The sequence below is a fragment of the Larus michahellis genome, chromosome 3 (genome assembly GCF_964199755.1).
Source record: "Larus michahellis chromosome 3, bLarMic1.1, whole genome shotgun sequence".
NCBI classification, from domain to species: Eukaryota; Metazoa; Chordata; class Aves; order Charadriiformes; family Laridae; genus Larus; species Larus michahellis.
In genome coordinates, this window is record NC_133898.1 from 5,424,975 (window position 1) to 5,449,891 (window position 24,917).

Here is a 24,917-nt window from a genome sequence, read left to right on the forward strand (position 1 = left end):
AGAAATTTACTCTAGATTTCACACATATCAGAGACTTACTTGAATCAAAAGAAAGTAAATACAAATAGCAAGTTAGACCAAGGCTGGCTTATGACTGGACTATTACCGTTACGTTGGGTAAAAATTGGAGCAACTCATTTGGAAAGCTTAAGCACATTATTTCCTCAATCACCTCGCCTACACTCCAAATTACTGAAGGTTCCTCAAAGTCCTTTTGTATCTCAAAGCACCAAATAGAAACCTGAGGTCAAAAATACAAACGACGTAACACAAAGTCTGAACAAAAGTCTTTAAGAAAAAAACAAAGGCGTGGGGGGGTGGGCGGAACTTTCCATTTTGTCTCAATATGTTTCTTATCAGAGAATGTGTTTTCAAAAAGACCAGGATTTTTTACTTTAGCACCAGAGATCATATCCCCTCTCCCCATCAAATGCTCTCTTTTAACACAGAGGTTGTTCTAGATGTCAGCAGGCACAGGTCAGTATTTTCAAAACTAGGTGACTAACATTAGGAGCAATTTAAAACAGAGTTTAGATCCTGATTTTCAAAAGGTCCAAGCGCCCAGCAGCTCCAGCTGGCTTCAAACAGTCTCCCTTCATAAGGTGTTTGGGATGTGCTCAGCATTTTTGAAAATCAGGCCACGTAATTTCGGATCCTAAACACGGACTAAAAATTCAATGCCAATTCTCACTGCTTTAGGGATGACACCACCTCTCTAACCCGTGCTTAGAAAGCTTGGTGACATTATAACTAACAACATGGCTTTTGCCTTCTTTTTTCCACAACAGAATTTACAGAACTGCCAAAAAACCCGGTGTCTATCATGAAAACTGGCAGACTCTTGAGTCTAACAAGATAACTATAATTTTCCTTGAAGCTATTGAGCAAGTCTATAACGTCTCCCCAAATCCTCTTAATAGCTGACGGCTAAGAAGGGTTCCTTACAACGAGGTGTCCTGTAGGTCAGCCAGAATACAGCGGCCAGTGCTGTGGGATACTCGGAAATGCCACATGTCATATAAAAGTACTGAAACCCAGGCTGGCACGCTGCAGTACTCAGCCCTTCCGTAATGCCATCCCTCTGCCATGGGGTGCCAGAAAACGTAAAGGCTTAGACTTGGGATCTTAGCACCGAAGTCAAGACCTCTACCAATTAAGCCAGAAGAGAATAATTGTATTAGCAGTTGATAGCAGCAGACTTTTGTTCTGCGAAAGGAGCATGATACGCACACGTTAAAAGCATTTCCTCAAGCTAAACTCCTTCGGACTGCTGGATCTGGACCACGTTTTACGATTTATTCATAACGAAGAGCTTCTTCGCTCACAAACTTGCAGATGCCCAAAGCCTTTTCATAATACAGCTTTCAGCTGTTCAGGGCGTAAAAAAAAGAAAGAAACTGATATAGTGGTTCCGCCCTGGGGTCAGCCAGCAGCAACGTCTCCCCTCTTCTCCCTGTGAGCACCCGCAGCTGGAGGACGACACAGAGCTTTTGCCAGCACCTAGCACGTGGGTCAGAAAGAGAGGCTACAGATGTGTGCTGTGCTCCGGGTCTGCAAGAATTTGCACACCGGTGCAAGGATTGCCGCTGCCCACAGTCTCCACAAATGCCTCGGCGTCTGTTACTTTCATGGGAACTAGTGAAGCTTTCAAAAGAATGCGAAGATTGCTAATCCCCTGGTGCAAGTGACTTCAGCCTTGACAGACGTTTTGCCAGAGTCACAGATAAAACTGAAGGATTCTGCCATAAAGGATTAGGAGTGGTGTCATCTAGAATTAAGTCACTGGCCTTGAACCATGTTTACGTTCAGCCTTGTCAATAGCAAATTTCGCAATCTTAAAAACAAGGTTTATTGAGTTTCTTTAAATATATATATAACTCTTGATTTCCTTAGGAGGTTTAAAAGTCTAGACAATTCACGTTATATTGTTTTATAGTTTCCATTTTTTACTACACTTCAGTGCGCTAAAAACCATCAATCTGACAGACTGAGAAGACTCAAATAACTTCTTTTCACAACTACGCAGAGGATGTTTCTTATGTATATAAGGAAAGCAAGGAAAGAAAATAAACACCTTGCATGGCTCTTTTCACATAGAATCTATTTTAAATAGCACAGACTCGAAAAGGGGAGGGCCTGAAACATCGAAAACAGGTGGTCTTTGCCTAGAGGGTTTATAGTTCACAGCAAATCTAGATAAATACCTTGCCTACTTAGCTACCCTGTTATTCTGATGTAAGCACCTAAAAGAGGTCCCTACAAGAGCTGTGCTTTAAGTTAAAAGTCTGTGGCCTTCCAGTTATCAGGTGTTGAGATTATTTGGGGTGGTGGGGGAGAAATAAGCCTTGTGCCTTCATGGGTTGTTTCAATTCACACCGAGTATCTGTGACAATGCCGAGCCCTGATTGCAAATCTTACGAGGCTCTTAAGCGCAGGGTATCACTGAGCCTCAGCCTGATAAATCCTGCTGAAATTTGGGAGTATTGTGCAAAGCTAACTGGGACTTATTGTGCAGTGAAGTTCATGAGGAATTTGCACAATGGAGGCTAGCCTGATTTTACACGATAGCCACAGGTTTTAGGCTCATTCAATGAATATGGTCTTGCAAAAAAAAACCTCAACAGCCGAATAAAACAAAACTTCACCTAAACCTCAAACGTACCTTAAGCATAGGGAAGGAGGAGGAGAGGGAAAGTCTCCATGTCATGTCGCTTCATGCGGCACCTCGCAGAGGTTTTGGCTGCTTTGCCTCCCACCATCAAAGCTTGGGAATGCGCCTGGCTTAGGCTGGAGCCTGGCCGGGCAGTCGGCAGCAGCCCCAACACCGCACCAAAGCCACCGCAGCTACTGCATCCCGCAGGCAGCGGGTGGTCCTGCTGCACAGGGAACCGACTGGAAAGGCACATGTGGAGTTGATCAAAATATTTCTAACAAAACCTTTTTCCTGAATCAAATTACTTTTTTTTTTTTTCTTTTAAAAGAACAGATAGTTTTAGGGGAAGTGTCATGTTTTCAAGGAGTTGTACAAACGCAGCCTGAGAAGCCCAACATTCCAGAGAAACATTGCTGGCTCTTGCCAAATTTATGAACTGAAGCTATCAGATTTCTGTTAAAAAAAAAAAAAAAGTAAAATATCTCCCAAATTTAAAAGAAAATCAGTATTTTTTTGCTTTTGTAAAACAAACTTTCACGGAGGGAGGAACAGGAGGGAAGTGCTTCACTAGCTAGCAGGAAGCACCGCTGAGCGTGTGCATTGGGCATTCATGCAACAAGTATTCCTAGCAGAGCTAAGCGAGCTGATTCTTCAACCAGCAGGAGCTGGAGGAAGCCTGCTGGTCACAGGTGGTACATGTATAAGACAGCAGTACAACTGCGTTGGAAAGCCATGAAACGGATGCTCCAGGTAGGCTGATAAGCGTGCAAAGCCATGAAATTTAGGCTGTGCACTCCTGAGGGAGAGACAACTGTGTACGGCACCTTGCAGGATATTATCAGCTCTAGTTCAGGAGCTGTGCTGCATGGCTACATGGCAGTAACGAACAACGATGGTAGTAACAATACTAATGGTTAAAAAGATCCTGCTTATCCTTCTGCATTTCCCCTGCCAGCAAAGCTCTTCACTCAAGTTTCATTTCCTTAATACAGTGGTATTTCATAACCCAAGAGATGACTTAAGAGTGTACCAATTATGGTACAATAGAAAGTATAATGAAAATAGACCCAAACTAAAGCTCGCTACGTTCAGTTTACCAGCTCTTCACTCTCGTGACACATTTCCTTTAGCAAGCTTAAAAGTTCAGATTCATTTTAGTTCTGCCTCTCCTCAGGTTTACTAACTCTGAATTAATGCAGCTCCTTCCGCAGTCCAAATACGAAAGAACTCTGCAAATAGCTGAAAGAAACGATAAGAACTCCGGGTGACACAGATCACGTACTGTACACAGAATTACTATCCCCAGAGTGAGCCCACGGAGCAGCGTTTTGTGACATTCATCATTAAAGTTCAGTCCTCGGAGTGCTACCGTTATGGTCACGCGCAGCCGGCTCTCTGCTGATAGAGCGGAGCTTGTAACCAAAGGCCACCCCTCCCGAGGGTAGCGCAAAAGCGATTTGAATATCAGGCCTCGGGAAAGGTGGGTTTCTATCCTTAGCTGCTTTTATTTCAAACAGTCTTTCAAGGGCTGCTAGCGGGCCAATCAGTTTAAGTGTGCGATGATTTATAACAACAAAACTGTGAAGTCTCCGGAAACTAGAAACCAGTGAAATGTGGAAAAAAGAGCTGCCTTCTTGCCAAAACAAAATTCCTGGTGATATATAGTGTTGGATGAAAGGCAAAGTATTTTGTAGGAACACAGAACTTGCACAAACCTTGTCATGAAGGCTCTGAGGGCTGCTGGGTGGCAGCCTCTCTGGTGTCCTCGGCCACCGTGGCTGAGCACAGCCAAGGCTGGACTGGCCTCCTGCCCTTCCTCCAGCTTCCCTACGGACATATCCTCCCAGCTCTGATTTAATCCCGCCGTGGGGACACACAGCAGCAGCACCAGGGCTGCTCAGTGAGTGACTGGGGAGCCCCGGCTGCTCCAGGCAATGCCTCCTCAGCGAGAGGACAAGGAAGACAGCAGGTGTGAAGTGTGCCCGGCAATTCGTACCTGCTGCAGCGGCTCTCAAACGGTTACAGCTCACTCCTCCATTTCCAAAGCCCGCAGCAGGTTTAACTACTTCAAGCTATCATCAGACAGGACAGGGATACAGTAAAGCATGGAGCAGCTTCAAGTGGTGCCGCTTCGTTCTGCATACGCGTCCTTTGGGTCCTGGGGTTTTGCCCAAAGACTCTTCCACCTCCCAGTCAATTAAGAGAAGGTGCAAAATACCAGAGAAATGGCATTTTCTAGCAATTGTGATAACCAAAGCATATATAACCAGCTACTTTAAAAGCAGACTTTGAAATGCCACTGGCTCGCTTCGTTCTGAACGCGTTCCCAGGGAGAATGTCAGGTCTCATAACTCATTTGTTATCTTTACACAGAGGAGCTCCACTAAGCACCAGCCATCATAAAAATACTAACATTCCTTTTTGTGCAAAACAAATATAAAAGAAAAAACGCAGCATCTCTCTTAAAAAAAGCCAGTTAGCACTTCCAAGATTACCACATGGTCTGTAAATAGCAATGTCAATACGCCGGGGAGCTGCACTCCTCTTTGTTTAACGACAGCCTCAGTTACTCAAATAGAGGTAGCAGTGTTCCAGGCCTTCGCTGTGACACAAAACTACATTGCGCATTCATTTAGACACACTCTTCCCATTTTATTTCCCTCAATGGCTTAAAAAATACCAAAAATTGCAATAGCATAAGAACAGCATTTCAATCTAGCCATATATAAAGCACTGCTCTCCTCTGGGCAGCACGTGCCCGTCAACATCTAGTTATATATACTTTACATATATGAAGGGAGGTGTCAGGGAGAAAACTGCAGTAACTGAGGTCACGTCCTCCATGTTTGCGAAGAAACCCCCTCCTACATTTGTCCGTCATCCACAGACCGTTTCGTGTATTTACAGCTAGCCATTTTAATTATATCTAAATATTTATCTCCAGAGTGGCTAAATTAGTAGGTATTTAATTCTAGTGATACAAACACCTGATGGCTGGGTGCTCTCATTTGCCTGTAAATGCAAAACACAAGACACTGAATTCAATTATGTGGCAAATGTCCACAGGTACCTCTGAGGTATCCGACATCCCACACAAAATCTGTGCTTCACATGCTTAAACAGCTCGCTCTCGTGCTTTATTGGGAGGGAGGGGAGAAGAGAAGGACTTGTGTTTTGTGTTTTTTTTTTTTTTTTTAAATCTTGTTTGCAGTCATACAGCTAAAGCTTGGAGATTAATAATAAAAGTGCATATGTGACAATGCAGAAACAAATATTGTTCAATGTCAAATACAAAGCAGGATGCAAATTTATTTTTCTGTTAATTAACCAAGCTTTCATCTCAACTGCTCTGATCTGTAACTAAAGCTCCCAAGCTAGTTTCAAACAAGCCTGGGAATTAAGCAAACAAAAAACCCCCAACCGCCCTAAACCAAAATGCCCCGACCCAACAGTCTCCTAGCACTGGTTAGCTAATTAAGTTTGCCATTTTTTATTCTGGGGGACCTAAACAGATTAAAACAGGTTAAAAGGAACAGTCCTCTGCCGCTGACCTAAGGGCGACGACAGTCCTCCTCGGAATACCACCAGCTATCAGCTGTTGGCAAACACTGCCAAGAACCGAGGGGCATCCCTGAATATTCTGAGAGAGAAGAAGGGGAAAGGAAAGATGGACAGAAGGATGGAGGGGAGGACAGACAGAAGGGAACGGAGAGAAGAAAGAACAAACCACTGGTCCCCAGCACTAAATAACATTACATTGCCCTGCAGTTATGCCTAGCCTCTAAGGATTTGCTTTCCAAGCTCTTTATTGAAATTGTTCAGGTCCTTAACTCACCTCCTGGGGGGTGAATCGGGGCGGGGGGCGGGGGTGGGGAGCGGGGTTGCAGGGAGGAGGGCTGAAAAGCCTTAAGCTAATTAAGCGTGGCTGAAACATGTTTGATGAGATGGGAAAAACATGATGCTTTTGAAAGGGCGAAAAATCTCCGACCATCTGGTAGTGGCACTGCAGAGAGAAAAAAGAAGGACAAAGGGGCAGCTCTCCGCAGCGAGGAGGTACAGGACTTCTGTAATTACCAGGTCACTGAGACCATTACCGCTCCCAATGCCCGCAAAAGCCCGCGAAACGAGCTTAGGAGGCTCAGCAAAAACAACAGCTCTTAGCAAGAAAAGCATCTGTAAGAAAGCGAATCGGAGCAGATTTCCCCAAGATACGTCCGCTAATTAGAAATGATAGGTAATAGATGGGGGCGGTGAGGCCTCCGGATCAGAAGGAGACTTTTCCCGGCAACCTTTCTCCTCTGATTGCTGTTCTCCAAGGCCCTGCAGATGGTGCTCTCTTTAAATTAATACCACCCTGCCAGCCAGAAAGAAGCTTCTGTTGTACTTGGCAATACAGGTGAACAGCCTGCGTTTAGGTTTCAAAATGAATGCCCCAGGTGCTTCATCAATATGGCAAGCAGCTGATGCGCTCCAGCCTCTTCAGGCCTGGTTAAGGCTCATCTGTGTTTTCCCATCTCTAAGACTGGCTAGAGAAAAATCGCAGCGTTCAGAGGGCAAACTTTGCACACCGGAGCAAAATCTGAGCTACCTTCGCTCTAAATGGCTTTGTCAGCCATGAGCTGCGAATGTGCCGGTGTGACCCAAACGAGGAGCCCCCCTGCCTTCTCCTCTCAGATGAGCTGGATGCGGCGACGGCTGCCTACAGGTGGAGGATAGCAAGGAGCAAGCTGGTTTCGACACCAGAAGCTGTGACCAAACCCCTGCCAAAAAGCAGAGTGACGCTAACTCTCGCTTCGGGATGCGAATACGTGCAGCTGATTTCCTGCCCTCCCACACGCAGATCCTTCTCCAATTACTTCAGCTGTGTGCTGTGATCCACTCAGATTCGCAAGCTGCGCCAGAGCAGGCTATATCCATCCTTGGATGGGAGACCTCATTAAAAGCAGGAAGCGGTACTGGCGATCTGATGCATCGCCCTGCGCTGCTGCCTCCAGGATCAGATACCGGCCAAGCCAGACCTTGGCTACCTGTGGTCATTAAACATCCCACAGCAGTCGCGATAAGCACAAATAGCGTTAACCCTATTCTTCGGCCAAAGCTCAATGTGAATTTCTCTCCACTAGGCTCCCCTTGAAGGTTCATTTGGAAAGAGCTCCTGTGTCTTAAACTGTCACACTTTTAATTCAGCACTGTTAAACATTGGCTGCATGTAACGCCAGAGGGAACAGTTTCACAAGCAGATTCTGCGATCTCTGTATATATCAGTTTCTAAGATAAGTTGCGTTCCTTCAGATAGGTACCAGATATATACGTATTTCTTATCATCTGCTTTTCACGCTCACACACTTCAAGAGCCAACTGGATCTGCAAGCAGAACTGCACGCCGAAAATCTATTCCTCTCCACGTCCTATGCAACACTGGAAGCAGGCAGTATTAGAAATATTGTTTGAGGACTTTTTCCTTTCTTTTCTTTTTCAAGCAAACTTGCCCCTGTTGCAGGGCGGGGAGATTCAAAACGAAGCTAAAAAAGCACCCAAGTTTTTGGACGCTTACCTGGAAAGCAGCTCTGCTCCAGCTGGCCCTTGATGCTGTGGGGGGCTGCAGTACCACCACGTGGTTACTGATTCATCCAGTGCGGATCGTGCAGTTCAAGACTCAGGTTTATGTGTGCAAGCAGGTTTATGATGAGACAGGCATTTAAAAAAATGACAATTGCATAAAGTGACCACAATAGCTCTACTTACTACACACTGGACAGTTACTACTTTGGAAGACGGAGAGGTAAGACAAACAAAGCCACAGAGGATGCCCATTTTGCCAGTCCAAGACCAGTGTGGGAGTTGTTAGCTCCATTCACATAAGAGGAACTGTAAAATAACTGCTGTCCCAAGAAGGAGGCCCCAGAAAATGAGACCACAACTCTCCAAAAGAGACCACAACGCTGGTCTCTCTTGGAGATCCAGCTTTGCAGACCGATGCAACCACCAGAGAGAGGAGGCTCCTGCTATCCAAAGGACGGACTGGGTGTGCTGGTAGAGACCATGCCAAGGCACTGTGTGAAAGCGCAAGGTGATATAACAAGAGTTAGGGACAGTGACTGAACAGAGACACAACTATAGCAGCCATGAGAGCCCACACCCAAGGGAGGGAGAGGGACCGTGCCAGTGCTTACCATTGCCCTTGTACCCTGCTGATGAGAGGACGCTGGAAATAAACCCCAGTTCAATTCCCTCTACATGCTGGAAGGGGTCAAATCCTTACCCTCACATCCTAGAGATGCCTGCAAGGCAGTTGTGAGAGAAAGCCCCTTCCATTCTTCCCATGCACGTTGAGCTACCAACCTGTGGAGCCCTTTCAACACTCAGGAATAAGCAAAACAAAAGCGTAGCTGCTGCACGCTCAAAAGAGCAAGTCCTGCTCAGTCTTCCATCCTCTCCAGACCATCTGGGTCCTAGGGCTGACAGAGGCTCCACACTCGGGTACCGGCACCCCAGAGAGGGGGAGATGCTAAGACACAGCCCTGCTGACTATCTCCCCGTTTAGTCTGTGAGCTTTTCTGCTAATCCTCCCTGTTGCCTGGAGAGCTGGAAGAATCAGCCAATTTAATTTCCTTGAATCGAGCTGCTGGAGTTAGGTACTGATTTTTCAGCACTGTGACATCTTATTTTGAAGCACCTGGGGTATCTCCATTTGCGCTCATTTGACGCTTTTGTGCTACATTTCAGGCTGACAGATCATACAAACACATCCAGCGAATGCGTTTTAACTGACGGAACACCTTGTAACCATGATAGCATCTGGCCACAAATTGGGAAGCTCAATTTTTTCCAGCCACTGAGACAGTGTCTTTGCCGCCCTGACCCCCTACCTACACACTGTTGTTAGCCGTGACCAGGGGGCAATGGAGAAAAGATTATTGACTTTTTCTCCTTAGAATCCAGAACATGGTTCAACTGATTTTCTATCCAGGTAAGAATGGTATATCCTGTAAGCGACTGCTTATTTCCTCCACAGAGAAAATGCTGAACGTGTAAACATGCCGTCTTTCAAGGGCTGTCAAGTAATGTAGGTATCGAGTGTTTTTTGACAGGATGCTGTAAATGGAATAAAGGCGGGTTTGGCCTCTGCTGTAGCTATGATTACTGGCAGAGCTATGCCCTTCACACTAGTGATGGGGGAACAAACAAACAAGGCTGCACATCCGCAAAGGGGAATAATGAGACAAAAGGCTTACGTGTCCCAACATTTCAGGGGAAAGACCCTGCGCCAGTGAAACAATAACAGAGGGCGTTTTGTGGTTGATATTTGCTGGCTGCAGAAAGCTGCAGAAAGATCTTTTTAAGAAAGATCTTAAAATTCAGGACAGCAGTCACAAGTAAATTCTGAACCTGGCAGAAAAATCCTTAATAAACATTTGAGCAAAGAACAGTGTCAATCAGGTATGGAACAATAACACTACAAGCACCCCAGTAAGTATATGGGCAAGTAAAAGACAAAGTTATTCTGTACTCTTCATATTTCTCTTAGATCTCTCAAACAAAACCAGGTATTTTTGCAGCTGCCTATAGACTCTCTGTAGCGGCAACCCAAAGTGCATGGTCCAGAGCACCTGCTTTGCAGGACTGGTTTAATTGCAGCTACAAACACAAGAATTCTCCAGGAAAGGATGCTCCAAAGGTCATGCAAGACCTCAAAAAGGAGATGCTGAACTTTTTGTTAAATAACAGGAAGTCCCAAAGAGCTGCACCAATGTGCTGAGATACCACGACTGCGTGATTAAGATATAGATGCAGTCACAGAGACGTAGGAGGCGATATTAAATGCTAGCTTGCTCCCTGGCAGACAATTCACGGTGACTAGAGACAGCGTCAGCTTGGGCTGTGGGGCTAACGCTATGGACCAGGTATACTGGTGGTGACCTCACACGCTCAATCTGGAGGTGAAATGTGATGAAAGCCAACCAAGTGGAGGAGAACTGTTCCAGATGGCAAGATCTGCTCAAGAGAACACTCACCTGTCAACTGCGTTAGAGAAAGGTGAGGGGACAGAAAACTTGGTGCCAAAAAATTATGAGTAACAAGCAGAAGAAAGGAAGAGGAGATCCAGAAGTATGAGGAAAGGGTAATGCTTCAAAGATCTGAATGAGATCGGGTGGGAATTTTCCTGCTCAGGGTCTGCAGTAGTGAGAAGCAGATTTAATCTCAGTCGGGGTCATGCCCTATTCAAGGCAACCTCCGCTTTACAAGCTGTAGACACATCTTCCCCCTCCCTGTGTAACAGTGCCTCCTTGTACAGCACTGGCCTTCCTCCCCAGGTGCCAAGAGCAACTGTACCCCCCCAGAAGAGCCAACACCGAGGGGATGCACAGAGCAGAGCTGAATCAAAAAGTGTGCCTCCTGACCCCCCTGATAGCATGCAGAGTGAGTAAATGCCGCCCTTCTCATATGAAAACAAGGTTAACTACTCACCCACACCATTGGGCACAACTACAGCAATGAAGCTACTGATGGCAAAGCAACAACATTGTTTTCCCGCTCCCCTAGAAGAACAAGCAAGGGAATCTTCTGATCCTAGGACATATGCTGCTTGCTTTGAATTCCTTCCTGTTCTGTACTTGAAATAAAAGACAGGTCTTCCAAAACGTTCCCTCCCCACTCCCAATGCTTGTGGGTTTTTTTCCACACTTAGTTACGACCGCACTCCACTCGCGTGCGATTCCACAAAAATCACTGGCTAAGTGCAGTTTCTTCCCCTGCTGCCCTAAGTGTGTGGCCATTTGCTTTTATGAAATAGCTATAAAATAATGCAACAAGCCAGGCAGCGTGGTACATCCGTACACAACGTAAACAAGGGGGAGCACAGAATTTCCAGTTCCCAGAGCCAGCTCGGTTGGATCTGTGCGTATGCCATCATAAACACACTTTATTACAGGAGGTAAGACTCCAAAATTAATCAGTGCGTACCAAAATGAAGCCTCCTTTTGCAGCAGACAGGGCACAAGAACACAAAATTTGTCCACAAGGGATCAAATTCTTTCCTTGTGTAGCTCCCTGCACTCCACTGGTCTGCTGGACCTATTCTAATTTAAGACCCAAGTTCTCGCTGTCGCAAACAGGAGTTAATCCCACTGTTCGGACGCCTCTGTAGCTGTATAGTATATTTAAAAATGGTGCCGTTTGTCTGGAGGTGCTAAAGCTAATTTCCAGATATACTGTTAACTATGATGCCATCTGTAACAGTGCAGTCCTTGGCCAGCGAGTCCTACTTTTTCAATATGTTACAGGAAAAAGTTTCTAAGATGTCAGTGTCTCTCCCATATTCCTTTCACTTATTCCTTGGGTGCTATTTGAGATGAGTTCAGAGAGATACGTGATTCCTTCGCACAAGGCACCGCTGCCACTCTGGAGATTTGAGCTCAAACCAAAGCCTAGTAGACGTGGACACCACCAGATGAAATATGGATTCCATTATCTTTCCAGTTTTCATATGCTAAAAGGGCGCTATCGGTATCTTAAAGCTCTTTAAGCCTTGCAGCTCACAAGTACAAAACACGTAACATCATGTAATACTATTATAAATATATGAGGACTCAGAATGACTTCATAGCATCTGCTTTTCAGTCGGGTTTCATGACTTTATATTTTTTGGCATTCCTGCCATGGAAAATAAAAATGAAAACGGCACTTCAAAATATCCCATTAAAAATATCCAGTTTCTCCTCCAGCTTCTCAGAGGAATTAATTTTTTTTTATTTCTTTTTATTTTCTAGATATGGAGAAGAGTTCTAAAAATTATTTTACTTGATTTAACGCTGCGTGTGTTTCAATTCAGTACTGTAACATGAGTTAATTAAACTAAACAAAGGCTGCATTGTCAACACTTTCAGCAAGAACAAAGACATGATATTTTTAAATGAAATAAAAATTGCCAATTCATAATAGTATTTCTATTCTGCTTACTGAAAATGAAATGAAGAAAGCAATCAAATATACACAATAAACCTTAAACACTATCATTGTTAAAGTATGCCTTTTTCTTGTTTCTTTTTTTCTTTGCTTTTGGCTTTTTGTCTTGTACCCTACCATCAAGCCTGAGAACATAAAGTGACTGTGACAGCAGACAAAATGTCTAAGCTGAAAAATTCCTTACATTTTCTACTTTTTAAGCACACAGAAAAAAATATATCGTTTGTCATTGAAATACAAATGAAAAATAATTAAAACTTAAAATTGATCTTGCGCCATCTAGTCTTTACATACATTCAGGCTAGAATCTGATATATGGAGAGTAAGGAAAAGAAACAGATTCCTTCTGTGTCAGGAAAAAAAAGATGACTTTTTTTCCCCCAGGAGATCGAAATCAATATCTGGAGCAGACTACTGACAGTATAATAACCGCCCCGTCCTGCCAAGGCACAGTGCTGCTCAGCACGGCCCGGGCAGCACCCTTAGGGAAGGCCTGCAGGGGGTCTGCAATCCATTTGCCGCGTCTCTCAGAGCCGGGGAGGAACATCGTTTTGGGCAGCTATGTGCTGCCTGATTGTGGTATGACTTCTGCACTGGCCCGTGCTTAGAAAATGAATGATCCTCATCACCTCCACGGTCCTGCTGGTGCATACCACTGCTCATGACAACCAGCAAGGGGATGTGGATCAGCTACGCTGGTCCACAGAAGCGATGCTGCCTCCTAATAATCTTGCTGATCCTTCGCCGCCAGCGAAGCGACTGCTGATAGGTGCTACCCTCTGCTGATATAGAGCCTGGAGACCTCCCACTTCAGAACTGACAAAGCCACCAAAAACGTAACCACAGGCACTGGGACCAAAAAACCCGCTCCTCTTCCGCAAGCTGCAGCATGGAAGTGGAGCACAGAAGGGCACAGAGCCACTCACAGGCAGGTCAGCCTCACCCGTCTTCAGCTTTTAACAAAGCCACCCCAATTCCATACCTACGCAGGACATTTTAAGTGCGTTCATTAAATTCAACATGCTGTTTGCAAACTCTGAAAAAAATGCTGCCTCCCCTTCCAAAAGTAAGCTTTTGCTAGGCTAAAATGTTTCTTTTCCCTGCCTACAGTTACGGCCTTTGCTATGTTCACAAGGCATAGAGATTACCTGGACATACTTTTCTGCCACGGCTATGATACCTTCGGAAGAGCAAAGTGCTTTGCACTGGGAGATATAGACCGAACAGCACTTGGACCACCACAGATCCACCACAGCAGGCTGGCAAGCAGAATTTGGTTGCAAAAGCTCCTCATCTGGCTGATATCGCAGCTGCAAGTTCATCCAAGTTTCATGAAGTTCTCGAGAAAATAAAAGCACGTAAAACGAGGCTTCTTAAAACCTAAAAGGTATCCCTTGGATAAAGGCACTTTTTGGCTTTCCAGTGATCATCTTGTTACTCTGTACCTCCAACTACTTCCAGCTACTTGCTTTGCAACAGTCCACCCCTCTGCGTAGCTTCGAGCTTGAGGCGTTTTGAGTTTGAATATCCTTTCGCAATTTTCTAGTTCCACCGCACTTCCAGCATTTCTGCAAAAGGTCCAAAAGGTGCACCTTTTTTTTTTTTTTCCTTTGCCAAATATTAATACCTGTCAGAAGCAGATTTTAAAGATACATTTCATATTTAGGGGCAGGGGCCAGACTAGACCGTAACAGCCCAAAAAACGTCATCTGACCCATTCAGTACGGATTGTTATCAAAGACCAAACACACTGTATTTTGATGTGGGATGTTTATTCCTTTCTTTTTTGGGCAACTGAACAAAAGAAGTTGGAGCCTTTATACTAGGTCTTCAGAAGCCACAACACTCCAAAATATCTCTGTATTCTTTTCTTTCCAAAGAAAAAGAAAGTATCTTTTTAAGGACAGATAAGGAAGATTTTTAAAATGTCTTTCCCCCCCCCCAAAAAAAACATCTCATCCATTTCCACTTGAAGCTGAAAAGAAGTTTGGTTAAGACATATAAGGTAGTTACAATTGCCATGACTCAAGAATAAAGATGTCAGGTTTGTCTGAAAAGATCTTTCTCAAGAAGAATTTCGTTTCTCTACAGCCACAATGTCATATGCAAGAAAGTCATTATTTTGACATTATTTATGGCTGTACCAATGCATGTAAAATCCTATAAACGCCTGAGACTGAAACTATAAAAAATTGAGAGCTCTTTTCCTCCAAGTTTTGGAATATTTAATTCCCTCCAAGATTATGCCATAAAATTATCTCTCTTGCTGAAGTACAGATGGGCAAATGACCTGAAAATCCAGCTGTCGAAGTGAAGAATGGATGAAATGATGGCTACAGAGTTACATAGCTACTCAGGTAACAAAGACTGTTAAGCAGAACTGGGCTTAGCTAAAATAAAAATGAGACAGAATTCAAATTTACAGTAAACAGGCACTGACCAGAAGATGGGCAAAGGAAATCACACAATACTGCAAATGATTTAAATCACGAAACCTGCCCCAGCCTGTTCCCAAACCTGCCTGAACATTGCATGGTTCATACAGAAAAAAAAGACAGTCGATACAGTCCCCTAAACACGGCATTCAAACAGCCTAAGATGCAACTGCACGGAAATACCAACTGTAAGGGCTGTGTCCTGCTCCAAGCTAAATCCCTGGACACTTCAATATCCTTTCATTAGGTGCTAATTATAGCATTTTGCTCCTTGATTGTGCTTCAGCAATAACCCGCTTCTGCATTTCTGGACTTGTCCAACGGAAAATGAACGTGCCCTCTGCCTAGGAAGGATGCTACCCAACCACTCTAAGGGTGGAGAAACATCTCAGGTCAAGCTCTAATTGTGTTCCAAACAGCACGAGAAGACAAAATATTTTAGCCCGAATACAGAATAGAGCCAACACAGAAGTAATGGCTACTTCTGTTCCTATTCCAGTGCTCCCACAGAAATCCTATCCTCCAAAAAGTTAAGCAACTTTCAGAGATGATGAACGAGGGAAATCATCGCACCTAATGCCTCTACGAAGGGAGATAGTAAGAAGTGGGAAACAAGAAGAGAGAGGGGAAAGCAGGCGCAGAAGAGGAAATGGCTACCTATTCACACAAATAAACATGGGTTTTATTTCCATGTGCTGCAAATCGTGTTGTGGAAAAACTGTCCTGATTAAAACTACAACTACAGCTGAATACACGGTCATTACAACACGACAGGACTACGTCCAAGTGTACGTATAAAGGGACTGCCGACTGGGCTATTAAAAGCGTGTACACTTACCTAGTCAGCAAATAGGGCAGTGATCACCCCTTGCTCTGCTTTTTAATAAAGGGATTTGAGAATATTCCCTAATCTTATAAGAAACATAGATTTTCATTATTCTTTTGTGAACTAGAATGAGTGCATTATAGTAGCTGGGAAAAAAATTAAAAAGCATCTTAGTTTGTCTTTTTTCTTCAGTTGCTCCCTGGTAATATATAACTTTAAGTTACGGTAGGGGAAAAAAGGGAATAAATTGGCACATGCTGTATTTTATTACTGATTTTGGAAAAAAGCAACAGCAGGTTTTTTATGAAACACACACAGTGCCTTACATTGTTAAATTCTTCAGGGTAATCTGGCTTGTTTCTTACTGTTGGCAATGGAAAACAGTAGTGAGACTGCCAAGACTTTGATTCTTCGTTCCCTTCGTTCCTCTGGGCTCCCAGTGCCCCAGAACCTCAAAAGTGCCAGGATCCATGACTCCTTGGTAATACGCACTTCGGCATGAACCTGGAGCTATGAAGCCAAATGAGCTACACAGAAAGGACCCTGCAAGCCCTAAAATCCCTCCAAACACATCGATGAGCGGGTAGTAAAACTTGCACAATTAAATGAGAAGCTTACCTACGGATTGACAGAGGTTTGCAATCTCAAAATTAACAACAAATAGTCACTGTTCCATGGAAAAACAGATCACTGAAAGAATTCCTAGCACGCTTCAAAGCCACAATCAGTAACTAAGCAGAAATCTAGCTTTAGGTTGGAAAAGGGACTTTGATCTTTGTTGGCCTTTTAGTGGCTTCCACAGCTCCAGAGCTGGGGACAGCACAGGTCGCAGATGACTCCCATTAATCAAATGGCTCCCAGTGAGAGAGAGAGGGAGGGAAGAGGCGGCTACGTGCTACCCTTTGCTCCGGGATAAGCTTGGTAACACAAAAAGAGTATCCGATATACAACAGAAAGACCAGGTAGTTTGCAGTATAGCTGCTACGTTTGGCTATGCATCTAGATCCGGTACAGGTCAAAACCACTTAAGATCCTTGTATTTCTATTTACTGAGACTAGCAGCTCCATGGAAGCTTTTTTTCACGTGGTCTTAGACCAAAATATGCCATTTCATCGTATGTCAAATTTACTGTGGATGCTGCTGGAAAACTATTTAACTGAATCAGTTTATGAGCTAGCACTTGGGCTACGTGAAATAATGTTACATATTAAAACTATGCCAGGCAATCTCTTCCCATTAAGAGGAGAATATATCTTATTTTATCAGCCTGAACTTCAGCTGATTGTATTTTTTTACCTCTCTGTGTCTAGATCCACCTCGCCTTGTGGTGAACTTTCAAAATTCACGTCAGGGTATGCGCCCACCAGAACTGGAAGCATCTAGCAAGACGAGCACTGAGGGTGCTCTACATGTTCTTATACCCATAAGAATGAAAATAAGCAAGGGAAAGCTTTCATTTCCTTCCCTTCTCAAAACCCTGAAAAAGCACTCATTTACTTTCCCTGACCCAAAGACAGTATGTTCAGAAGCGGCAGCTAAACAGAATATCTATGCAATTACCTAATGTGCTGTTATCCCGCATGTAGACGAAACACATCATCTCTTCTTATCACGGAACTGACCGAAAGCTCACTTAAATCAATGAGAATCCTTCTCTGGACTTCAACGAGCTTTGGATCAGACGAATCCTGCACAGGAGCAATACCTGAGCCCCCAAGTAGGAACACATTCCAAAATGTTTGGAAAGAACCTTTTACTTAGTACTTGAACCTTTTAAATCAGGGACAGGAAAAGGATAAGTTCCAAGAACAACCCTTTTCTGACATTTCCTTCTTTTCCTTAATGTTACTTATTTTAATAGCAGGTAGAACAGATGGTGAAATATAATCTCTCCACGGAGAACTAAATGACAGCGACTAGCTGTAGGGGACACTGAAGTATTAAAGAGAAGGAAATGTACAAATAATGGAAGTACATTTTGTCCAACTTGCTTTTGATGAGGCATAAAATAAAATGTAAATAATTTCTATTAGGAGGAAATTAACATAACTACTTTGGTATTTGCAATCAGAACGAGCTGGTATTACACAACCTGGATTTGCAACTGAGGTAGCGCAATACCATTCACCTGGATTTGAAGTAAGGATTATATCAATTCTATTTTCACCATCAGTAATAAAGTACAAAACCGACACCATTAATATGACTGATAATCAAGAGATATGATTAGTCTCAACCTGGATAGGCGATTAAAAAGAAAAAAAAAAAGGAGAGAGGAAATGTTGTTTAGCTGTATATGAACAAAGAGGTTCTATTAACCTGGGTTTCCAGTGAAGAAAAGTGTCAATATTACTAACACAGGTGTGCAATTAAGTTGGTGTCAATGTGGCTGGGAAAAGGAGTTCATAATTAGGACAACACAGTTAGTATTGACCTGAATTTTCAATAAAAATCATGTCTGCATTTTAATTTGGAACTGTAGAATTCATCCCTGTGTTCTACGAATGACCATATAATTGTTAACTTGCAGCTACTTTACAATTAGACAATTATTTACATAAAATGTTATTTTTTATATTACCACGTGCCTGTTACAAAGGCTGAGCTGAATGCCGGGTTCCCAGAAGTGTCCAACACTTAAAATTAAACTTCTACGTTTCTTTGCAAAAGCATTACAAAGGATTTAAATACTTTGCTTCAGGAAGACTCTGTGTTCCTGCTCCAAATATTGGTTTCTTTATTATAATTGCTAGTTTTATTTAATTAGTAGTTAAATCTCTATTAATGACCTCACAAATAATTATCATACCCATTTATTGTAAATACTCTCAATGCTTCTAGCGAACATGATCAAGAGGGTACTTAAATGGACATAAATTAGTTGTTTAATCAGCCTTATGCACTTTAATGCAGAAAAGCAACAATGAGAAGAGTGTTTATTTTAAAGTCACTTTAGAACCTGAGTGTGCACTTTTTTGCACTTATTTTCCTATGTAAATCTAAGTCCAATATATCAAAACAACACTCACGTATAGGCAAAAAAGGATTTTTCTTAGGGGAAAAAATCCCACCGAAAGCTTTTATGTGCTCTTTCCACGTTTCCTCACAATAGAAAAGGAGAACATAAGCCCAGCAGAATTCTCTGGCTCAATCTATTTTATAAGGAGCCTCACCTCCTTCTTCTTTTCCTTCTTCTTTTCCCTCTGCACCACGAATCAAAGGTATCTCAACTTGCGTCATGTCTTCTTGGTTCACCAACGGCTCTGAATAAATTTGATAAAAAGAAGATGAACAGTAAGACTTTTCAGGACAGACATAAAAGGATCAACATACGCTAGAGATTACCATTAAAAACACCGGCAGAGGAAAAGGATCCTCTTCCCCAAGAGCAGAGATACAAAAGAGATACAGGGAAATCCAAGGGGCTGCAGTTGAGAGCAAGGCCTTGATCCTCCAAGATGCTGAGCTTTCTGGGATTTTGCACGTGTGCCTAGCTCCAAGCATGGGCCTTCACCGGGACTCGTCACAAGCCCAGACACACACATACACATGCGTGTTTTGCTGGACCGGGGGCCGAGCATTCAGTGCTCCGAACATACAAAGCTGAAGTGCTTGTCATTAGCAATAAGAAATGTAACGTTCGCTTCTTTCTCCAACAGCCTCAGTCATTAAAAAGTCAGCTTTTATCACTGAGAATCCATAGACACTCCCCTGCTCAGGGCTGAATTCAGAGTTACCATAAGGAGATCCGTCTCCACAGATTTAGGTTAGTAGGCACGGAGAAAGAAAGGGAACTTAAACACTACTGATAATATCCGAGCAATAACTAGTGGTTTTGCCTGTTAATCTTGCTCTTTGGTTTCAAGGCGCATGCAGTACCTTCTATTTCCATGCAGGAGCTTTGGGAGTCTGCCCCAGTCTTCATCTCCTCCTCTGCAGAAACATCCTGTTGTCCTGTTAACGTGACAAATTGACAATGGCATCAGCGTGATGGCGGCACGCAGGCAACGGCAAGTCCATCCAAACAGGACACATATAGCACCGCATTTTTCAGAAAAGTACAGCTTCTTTTTCTCTTAAACGAACAACGTTGGGACTTATTTTATATATGAAAATATCACTTAAACTCTAAGCATTAAGTATGTTAAACAGCTCATCAGAACTGACGCTGGATCACTTTCCCCCCCCTCTTCTTTTGTAGCTCAGCCTTGACACACTGTTTCTCACAGGAGCCATTGCAAAACGCTCGCACTTGACAGTCAGTTCAGCAGAAGGAACAGAATCGCCCCACAGGCTTCTAGAACAACAACAACCACCAAGAAGGACAATAATAACAATGCCCTGCACCTGGGATCAATATGGTTAAACCCAAGTATTTGGAGACACGTGTCTTTTCCAGCAACACCAGAGATTACCGCACCACAACGGGTTGGCACACGACCTCTCCTAGCCGACAGCATTTTCTTCAGGTGGCAGAGATCAGGCTGAAACCCACTGGATGCTGAAACTGGAAGAACTAAGGTTCCCAACTGGTTCATTATCTCCCTCTCAAAGAATTTTGATACGAAACTTTACCTTGGGCTTGATCTTGTTCACACCCCACAGGCTGCACCGGGTCACTCTCCCGTGCACCTTTGGAGTCTTTCAGGGAATCTGAGGAAACAGCAAACAAACAAACCAACCAACCCTGCAGCGGTTGTTCATGCTGGAAAAGTCTGGTAGTTTCTTCAGACCCTTAGGTGCTAGCTTCACATTTGGCATTGTGATCCGCTGACAGATTTTCTATCTGATTAACCACAGTCTTATATACTACAAAAGTATACTCACGGGCTTCAGTTATTCAAATTGATTTCAGAATGTGTACACTTACCAAGCAGTTTTTTGCCTGCAGTACAAACCTTAAAGAAGGAGCTGGCAAGAAAGGACGTGTAGGAATAATCAGCAATGCTACCAAGAATTCTATTTCTAATGAATGGAGTGGCACAAAGCTATGAGAAATAGCACGAACCATAGCACTTGATAAATAAAGTGGTTTCTTATTTGTTTAGAACAACGCTTTTCATGGTTGGATTTCCACAAGCTTGACAAACATTAAATCCTATAAATCCCAGTGCAAATCCTAGCCTTATTTCACTTGATGTCGGAACTCCCAAGGTCATTATCACGGCCAAGACTGCATTTCCTTTTGGGGCAGACCATCAGAACGAACTGCCCAAAGCCGTAATCTGAACCAGTGGCACGGTGAGGTTTAAATCAGATGATGGAAGTCCAATGGCTATGCCATCTGCAGTCTTCAGAAACACAGGGCACTACTTTGTTGTGTCGAACGACATTTTCTGACAACAGCCACTCCTTAGTTTTTGCGCGGGGATGGAGAAATGCATCATTCCACCGCTGTCAGGAAATCCCAGCAACACCGCCACCCGTTTTAGCTCTGCTCGTTCCCGTAACGCACCGCTTTCACTGGATAAAGAGCTCTCTTTGAGCCTTGTTAAAAAACCCCGCTGATCTAACTGGACATTTCTGCAAACTACAGGGGTAAGCACACTTGAGGTCATAATGACCGTAACAGATAATCACTATTGGCGTTCCAGGGTGAAGCACTTTCTAAAATGCTGCTAGATGAAACCGTTAAGTAACAGTGCCAACAGATCTAAGGTGCATCATAATAAATTATGCTATGACAGTCTCATTACAGTTCTACTTCTGGAAGGTCCCTTTCTACACTATAGCAAAGCAAACCCTGCAATACACCAAAGGATGCCCCGGTAAAACTGTTCCTGAAAGTTGCCAAGAATAATCTCTGACGGATAAGTGAGAAAGCTGGGTTGTTAACACCCGATCCAAATTTAATAATCTGTAGAAAAGGTATGCACTGAAAGTGTGTGGCTTTAATTAACTGCAAATAATCCCCCAAGGCAAATATTTAATTACCTGCACAGCTTCTTACTTCTTTCGTAGCATGACAATAAGTTTATAAATCCAAGTTTGAAAGCGGAATATCTCACTGATGTACAATTTGCTAAAATTTGCCCTTGCTGTGCTTTTTTTCACCCTACTGTGGACTTAGAATATTACTCACTGCTATCAGCTGGACCATGGCACTGGCCTTTCATACTAGGATGCCGCGTTGTGCCATGAGTTACTCGGGATTACCCTATCAGCCCGAATCAGAGCAAAAATAAATTAGAATTCCATCAAATTCCAAGTTTAATCAAAAAGCGAGTGGAAGGACGTCTTGGTATAAATGGGAATGGCACTAAAAGTCTGTAGCGAATTCTTCAAGCAAACTTTAAACCCATTGAGTGAAATTCTGGCTTTGCTGAAGTTTTTGACAAAGCTTTCAGGATATCAAACAAGCCAAGATTTGTATCACCTGTAGCCCCATACCCGAAATTAATATAATCTTTTTCCTCTATGGTTTGGTTGCATGTTTGTAAAAGGAACTGTACTGAAGAAGCCGGAATCAGATGTCCTCTGCCTTAAGCACCGTGCAGCCAGGGCCCGAACACAGCCCTTCAAACAGCCAAAAGTGATGATAAAGTGTGGTGTTACCTGTTATGGGTGGGAGAGATGCACGTGGCTCGGTCCCGTCAGACCTTTAGAGCTGTTTTATCCCACACGTACTGCACAGTACTTCATACTCCCAGACCTGTGCCTTTAATCTCAGTTCACTTGTGCCAACTTTTCTCCTAGAATGAGGAATGACTCCAATTTCATGCAAAAATCAATCCCCAGCATCAGAGGAACAATTACGCTCTTTGGTCAATAGTAAGAAATGGAGTTTAAGGAGCCTCGTGCTTGGCTGATGTATGCGCCCCGTCCACGCTGCTGTTTGTCATGGAGCATCACGTAACTTACGGCAAACCATGGTTAGCGCAGGGCGCGGGGAGTTGTCGCTACCCCCACCCGTCAGCACAGCTGTGACCCCGCGGCGGTGCTGAGCGCCAGCATTAGGCACCGCTGCTGGAGACCACCTACGCTATTTGGCACATCTTCACACATTCCCAGAGCTGGCTCTGCACAGGTTGTTATTACGGGGCTGTAATCTTGTGTTAAACTTTTGTTTTCATCATAAACAGTTTTCTAATTGTTCCAGGGTTCGAGAAAGCAATTTAATCGCACAGAATTCCAAACTATCCCAGGCAACACACAATGATAATTTTGCACAAGTTATTTTTCGCAAAGCATGTTTCTGAAAAGAGCAGAGCGTGGACAGGAGTTACTGCCTAGCTGTAAGAGTCCACCGCTCTTATTTCAGCAGTAGAAATCAGCCTTTGCATTAGTATGCAGATTCTGAGTTTCAAAATCTTTAAGGTCAAGACCATGTCAAAGATTTCTTCTTTTCAAATGCAAATATTAGATCAAATATTCAAGCCAAAAGGTCCAAACACAGATTTACTTTTAGGATTAACAAGAATGAAATAAAGGAATAAACCCAGATTTATGAAGAAAATCTGAGCCACGGAAGAGTAAAAGTGTAAGACCAAATGCACCGGTAAATAAAAGGTGTTCCAAAATTGGATATGAGGCAAGAGTGCAACCTCCACTTCAGCTGGTGAGTAGCGGTGGGAAGCCCACAAATGCTGAAGATGTACTACTCTGCACGCAAGTTTTCAATAGGCTAGCGGTATTCCTCCAGCTCAGCTGGTCCTCTGCGCTCACTTACCCCTTCAGAGCCTTATGCAACTGGGCATAAGCCAGTGTCACGGTCCTAAATGATTCCGGGGTTTACAAAAGTTCTGGCCATGCCTAAAACCTTCCTTCACCTCTAATTGGCCAGGAAACTAACTCTGATTTTTTTTTAAATGGCATAAAGCAGTGTTAGTCTTTTCCTGACACAGGTGCTTATCTGTTAAGTCACAGCGGACAATCCAAGTCAGGATATTACTTTGCAGCACAGTACGCTCAGTGTTTTGCTAAAACAGGCTGGGCACTATTTACCTTGCGTAACCTCAAATTGGGACTGTAAGGGTTAACATTCCTCCAGGCAGGACCGAAAATAACCAGTGTTTCTGATACTACGCTGGAGCACAGTTCCTAATGTCATTATTGATCACACATGGACGAACCAAACATGACATTTAACGACATAAAAGAACCAAAGCTAGGCCCCTTTGACTTACTGCACATCAAGCACTGAAGTGCTCATTGAAGTCTGAGCATCCCTTAGTTCCTTCAAACCTGCTTTTACTTGGTGGCTACAGTGACAGTGCCCACGTCAGGAGCGCTCGGCTCCACTGTATTGAAACGACTGTCTCATGGGGCTGCATGGTTGAACGCGCCTGAGAATCAGCCCCAACCTTTAACAACCCCTGAGGAAAATAGGTGGATTTTAAGCGAGCCGATCAGAATACTCCCCGACTATATTCACTTTTCCAATATATCAACTGTACGTTGAATTCGGCTCCAAGAAAACCGTGTAGCTTACCGTAAACTACCGATCCTACCCTTCCTGCCAATAATCAGACACTATTTTGTCTAAATACCGCATAAACCCCCACGCTTTTCCACGCCATTCATATTTTTTGACTGTACGAAGCGACGCTGTTTAAACACAATTTTGCAAATGCTAAAGAAAAGGAGAAATGGTAAGATCTGCATGTTAAGTGGTTTTAATGATCTTTTAAAATTCACTTCCCCAGCTACTCTCTGTATGGCTTATTTACTGAGTCGTTTCTAATGTGCAACACACCTGGGTCCCGCATACAGCACAGATAAATCACCATGTTTTAGGGAGCCGTAAGAAGATTAAAGAGGGAAAAAGCTGGTCATTATGAAAGAAAGAGGTTCAGTGCGTTTTATTTTTTAAGCATGATACTGTGAAAAATGACTGGAGTATTTCCAGAGTGAAAGAAATCAAGCAGGCGTCTAAAATTACAGGTAATGGTGTGCACGGAGGCTGCCACATGATTAGGGTATTCTTTTGCCTCATAAACCGAGGAAAATGTGTTAAAATGAAGTACTATAAAATGGTGATTTATGAGAAGTTAGGGAGATATTCTTGAGCTTTGACTTTAAAATGTTATTTTTATA

The 24,917-nt window shown here is 43.5% G+C and overlaps 1 protein-coding gene across 6 annotated transcripts in view; it reads right to left on the minus strand.

The window, feature by feature from the left end:
* MACROD2 (mono-ADP ribosylhydrolase 2) overlaps positions 1 to 24,917 on the minus strand; it is an 890,626-nt gene that overhangs the window by 20,708 nt on the left and 845,001 nt on the right. For 3 of the 6 annotated variants that reach the window (XM_074578434.1, XM_074578435.1, XM_074578436.1), the window contains exons 14-16: positions 20,457 to 20,534; positions 19,761 to 19,835; positions 19,055 to 19,144 (exon numbers count right to left, since the gene is read on the minus strand). In XM_074578434.1, the coding sequence (XP_074434535.1) occupies positions 19,055 to 19,144; positions 19,761 to 19,835; positions 20,457 to 20,534 (243 nt within the window). The remainder of the gene's footprint in view (positions 1 to 19,054; positions 19,145 to 19,760; positions 19,836 to 20,456; positions 20,535 to 24,917) is intronic. The other 3 variants (XM_074578439.1, XM_074578437.1, XM_074578438.1) reach the window with 1 other exon arrangement.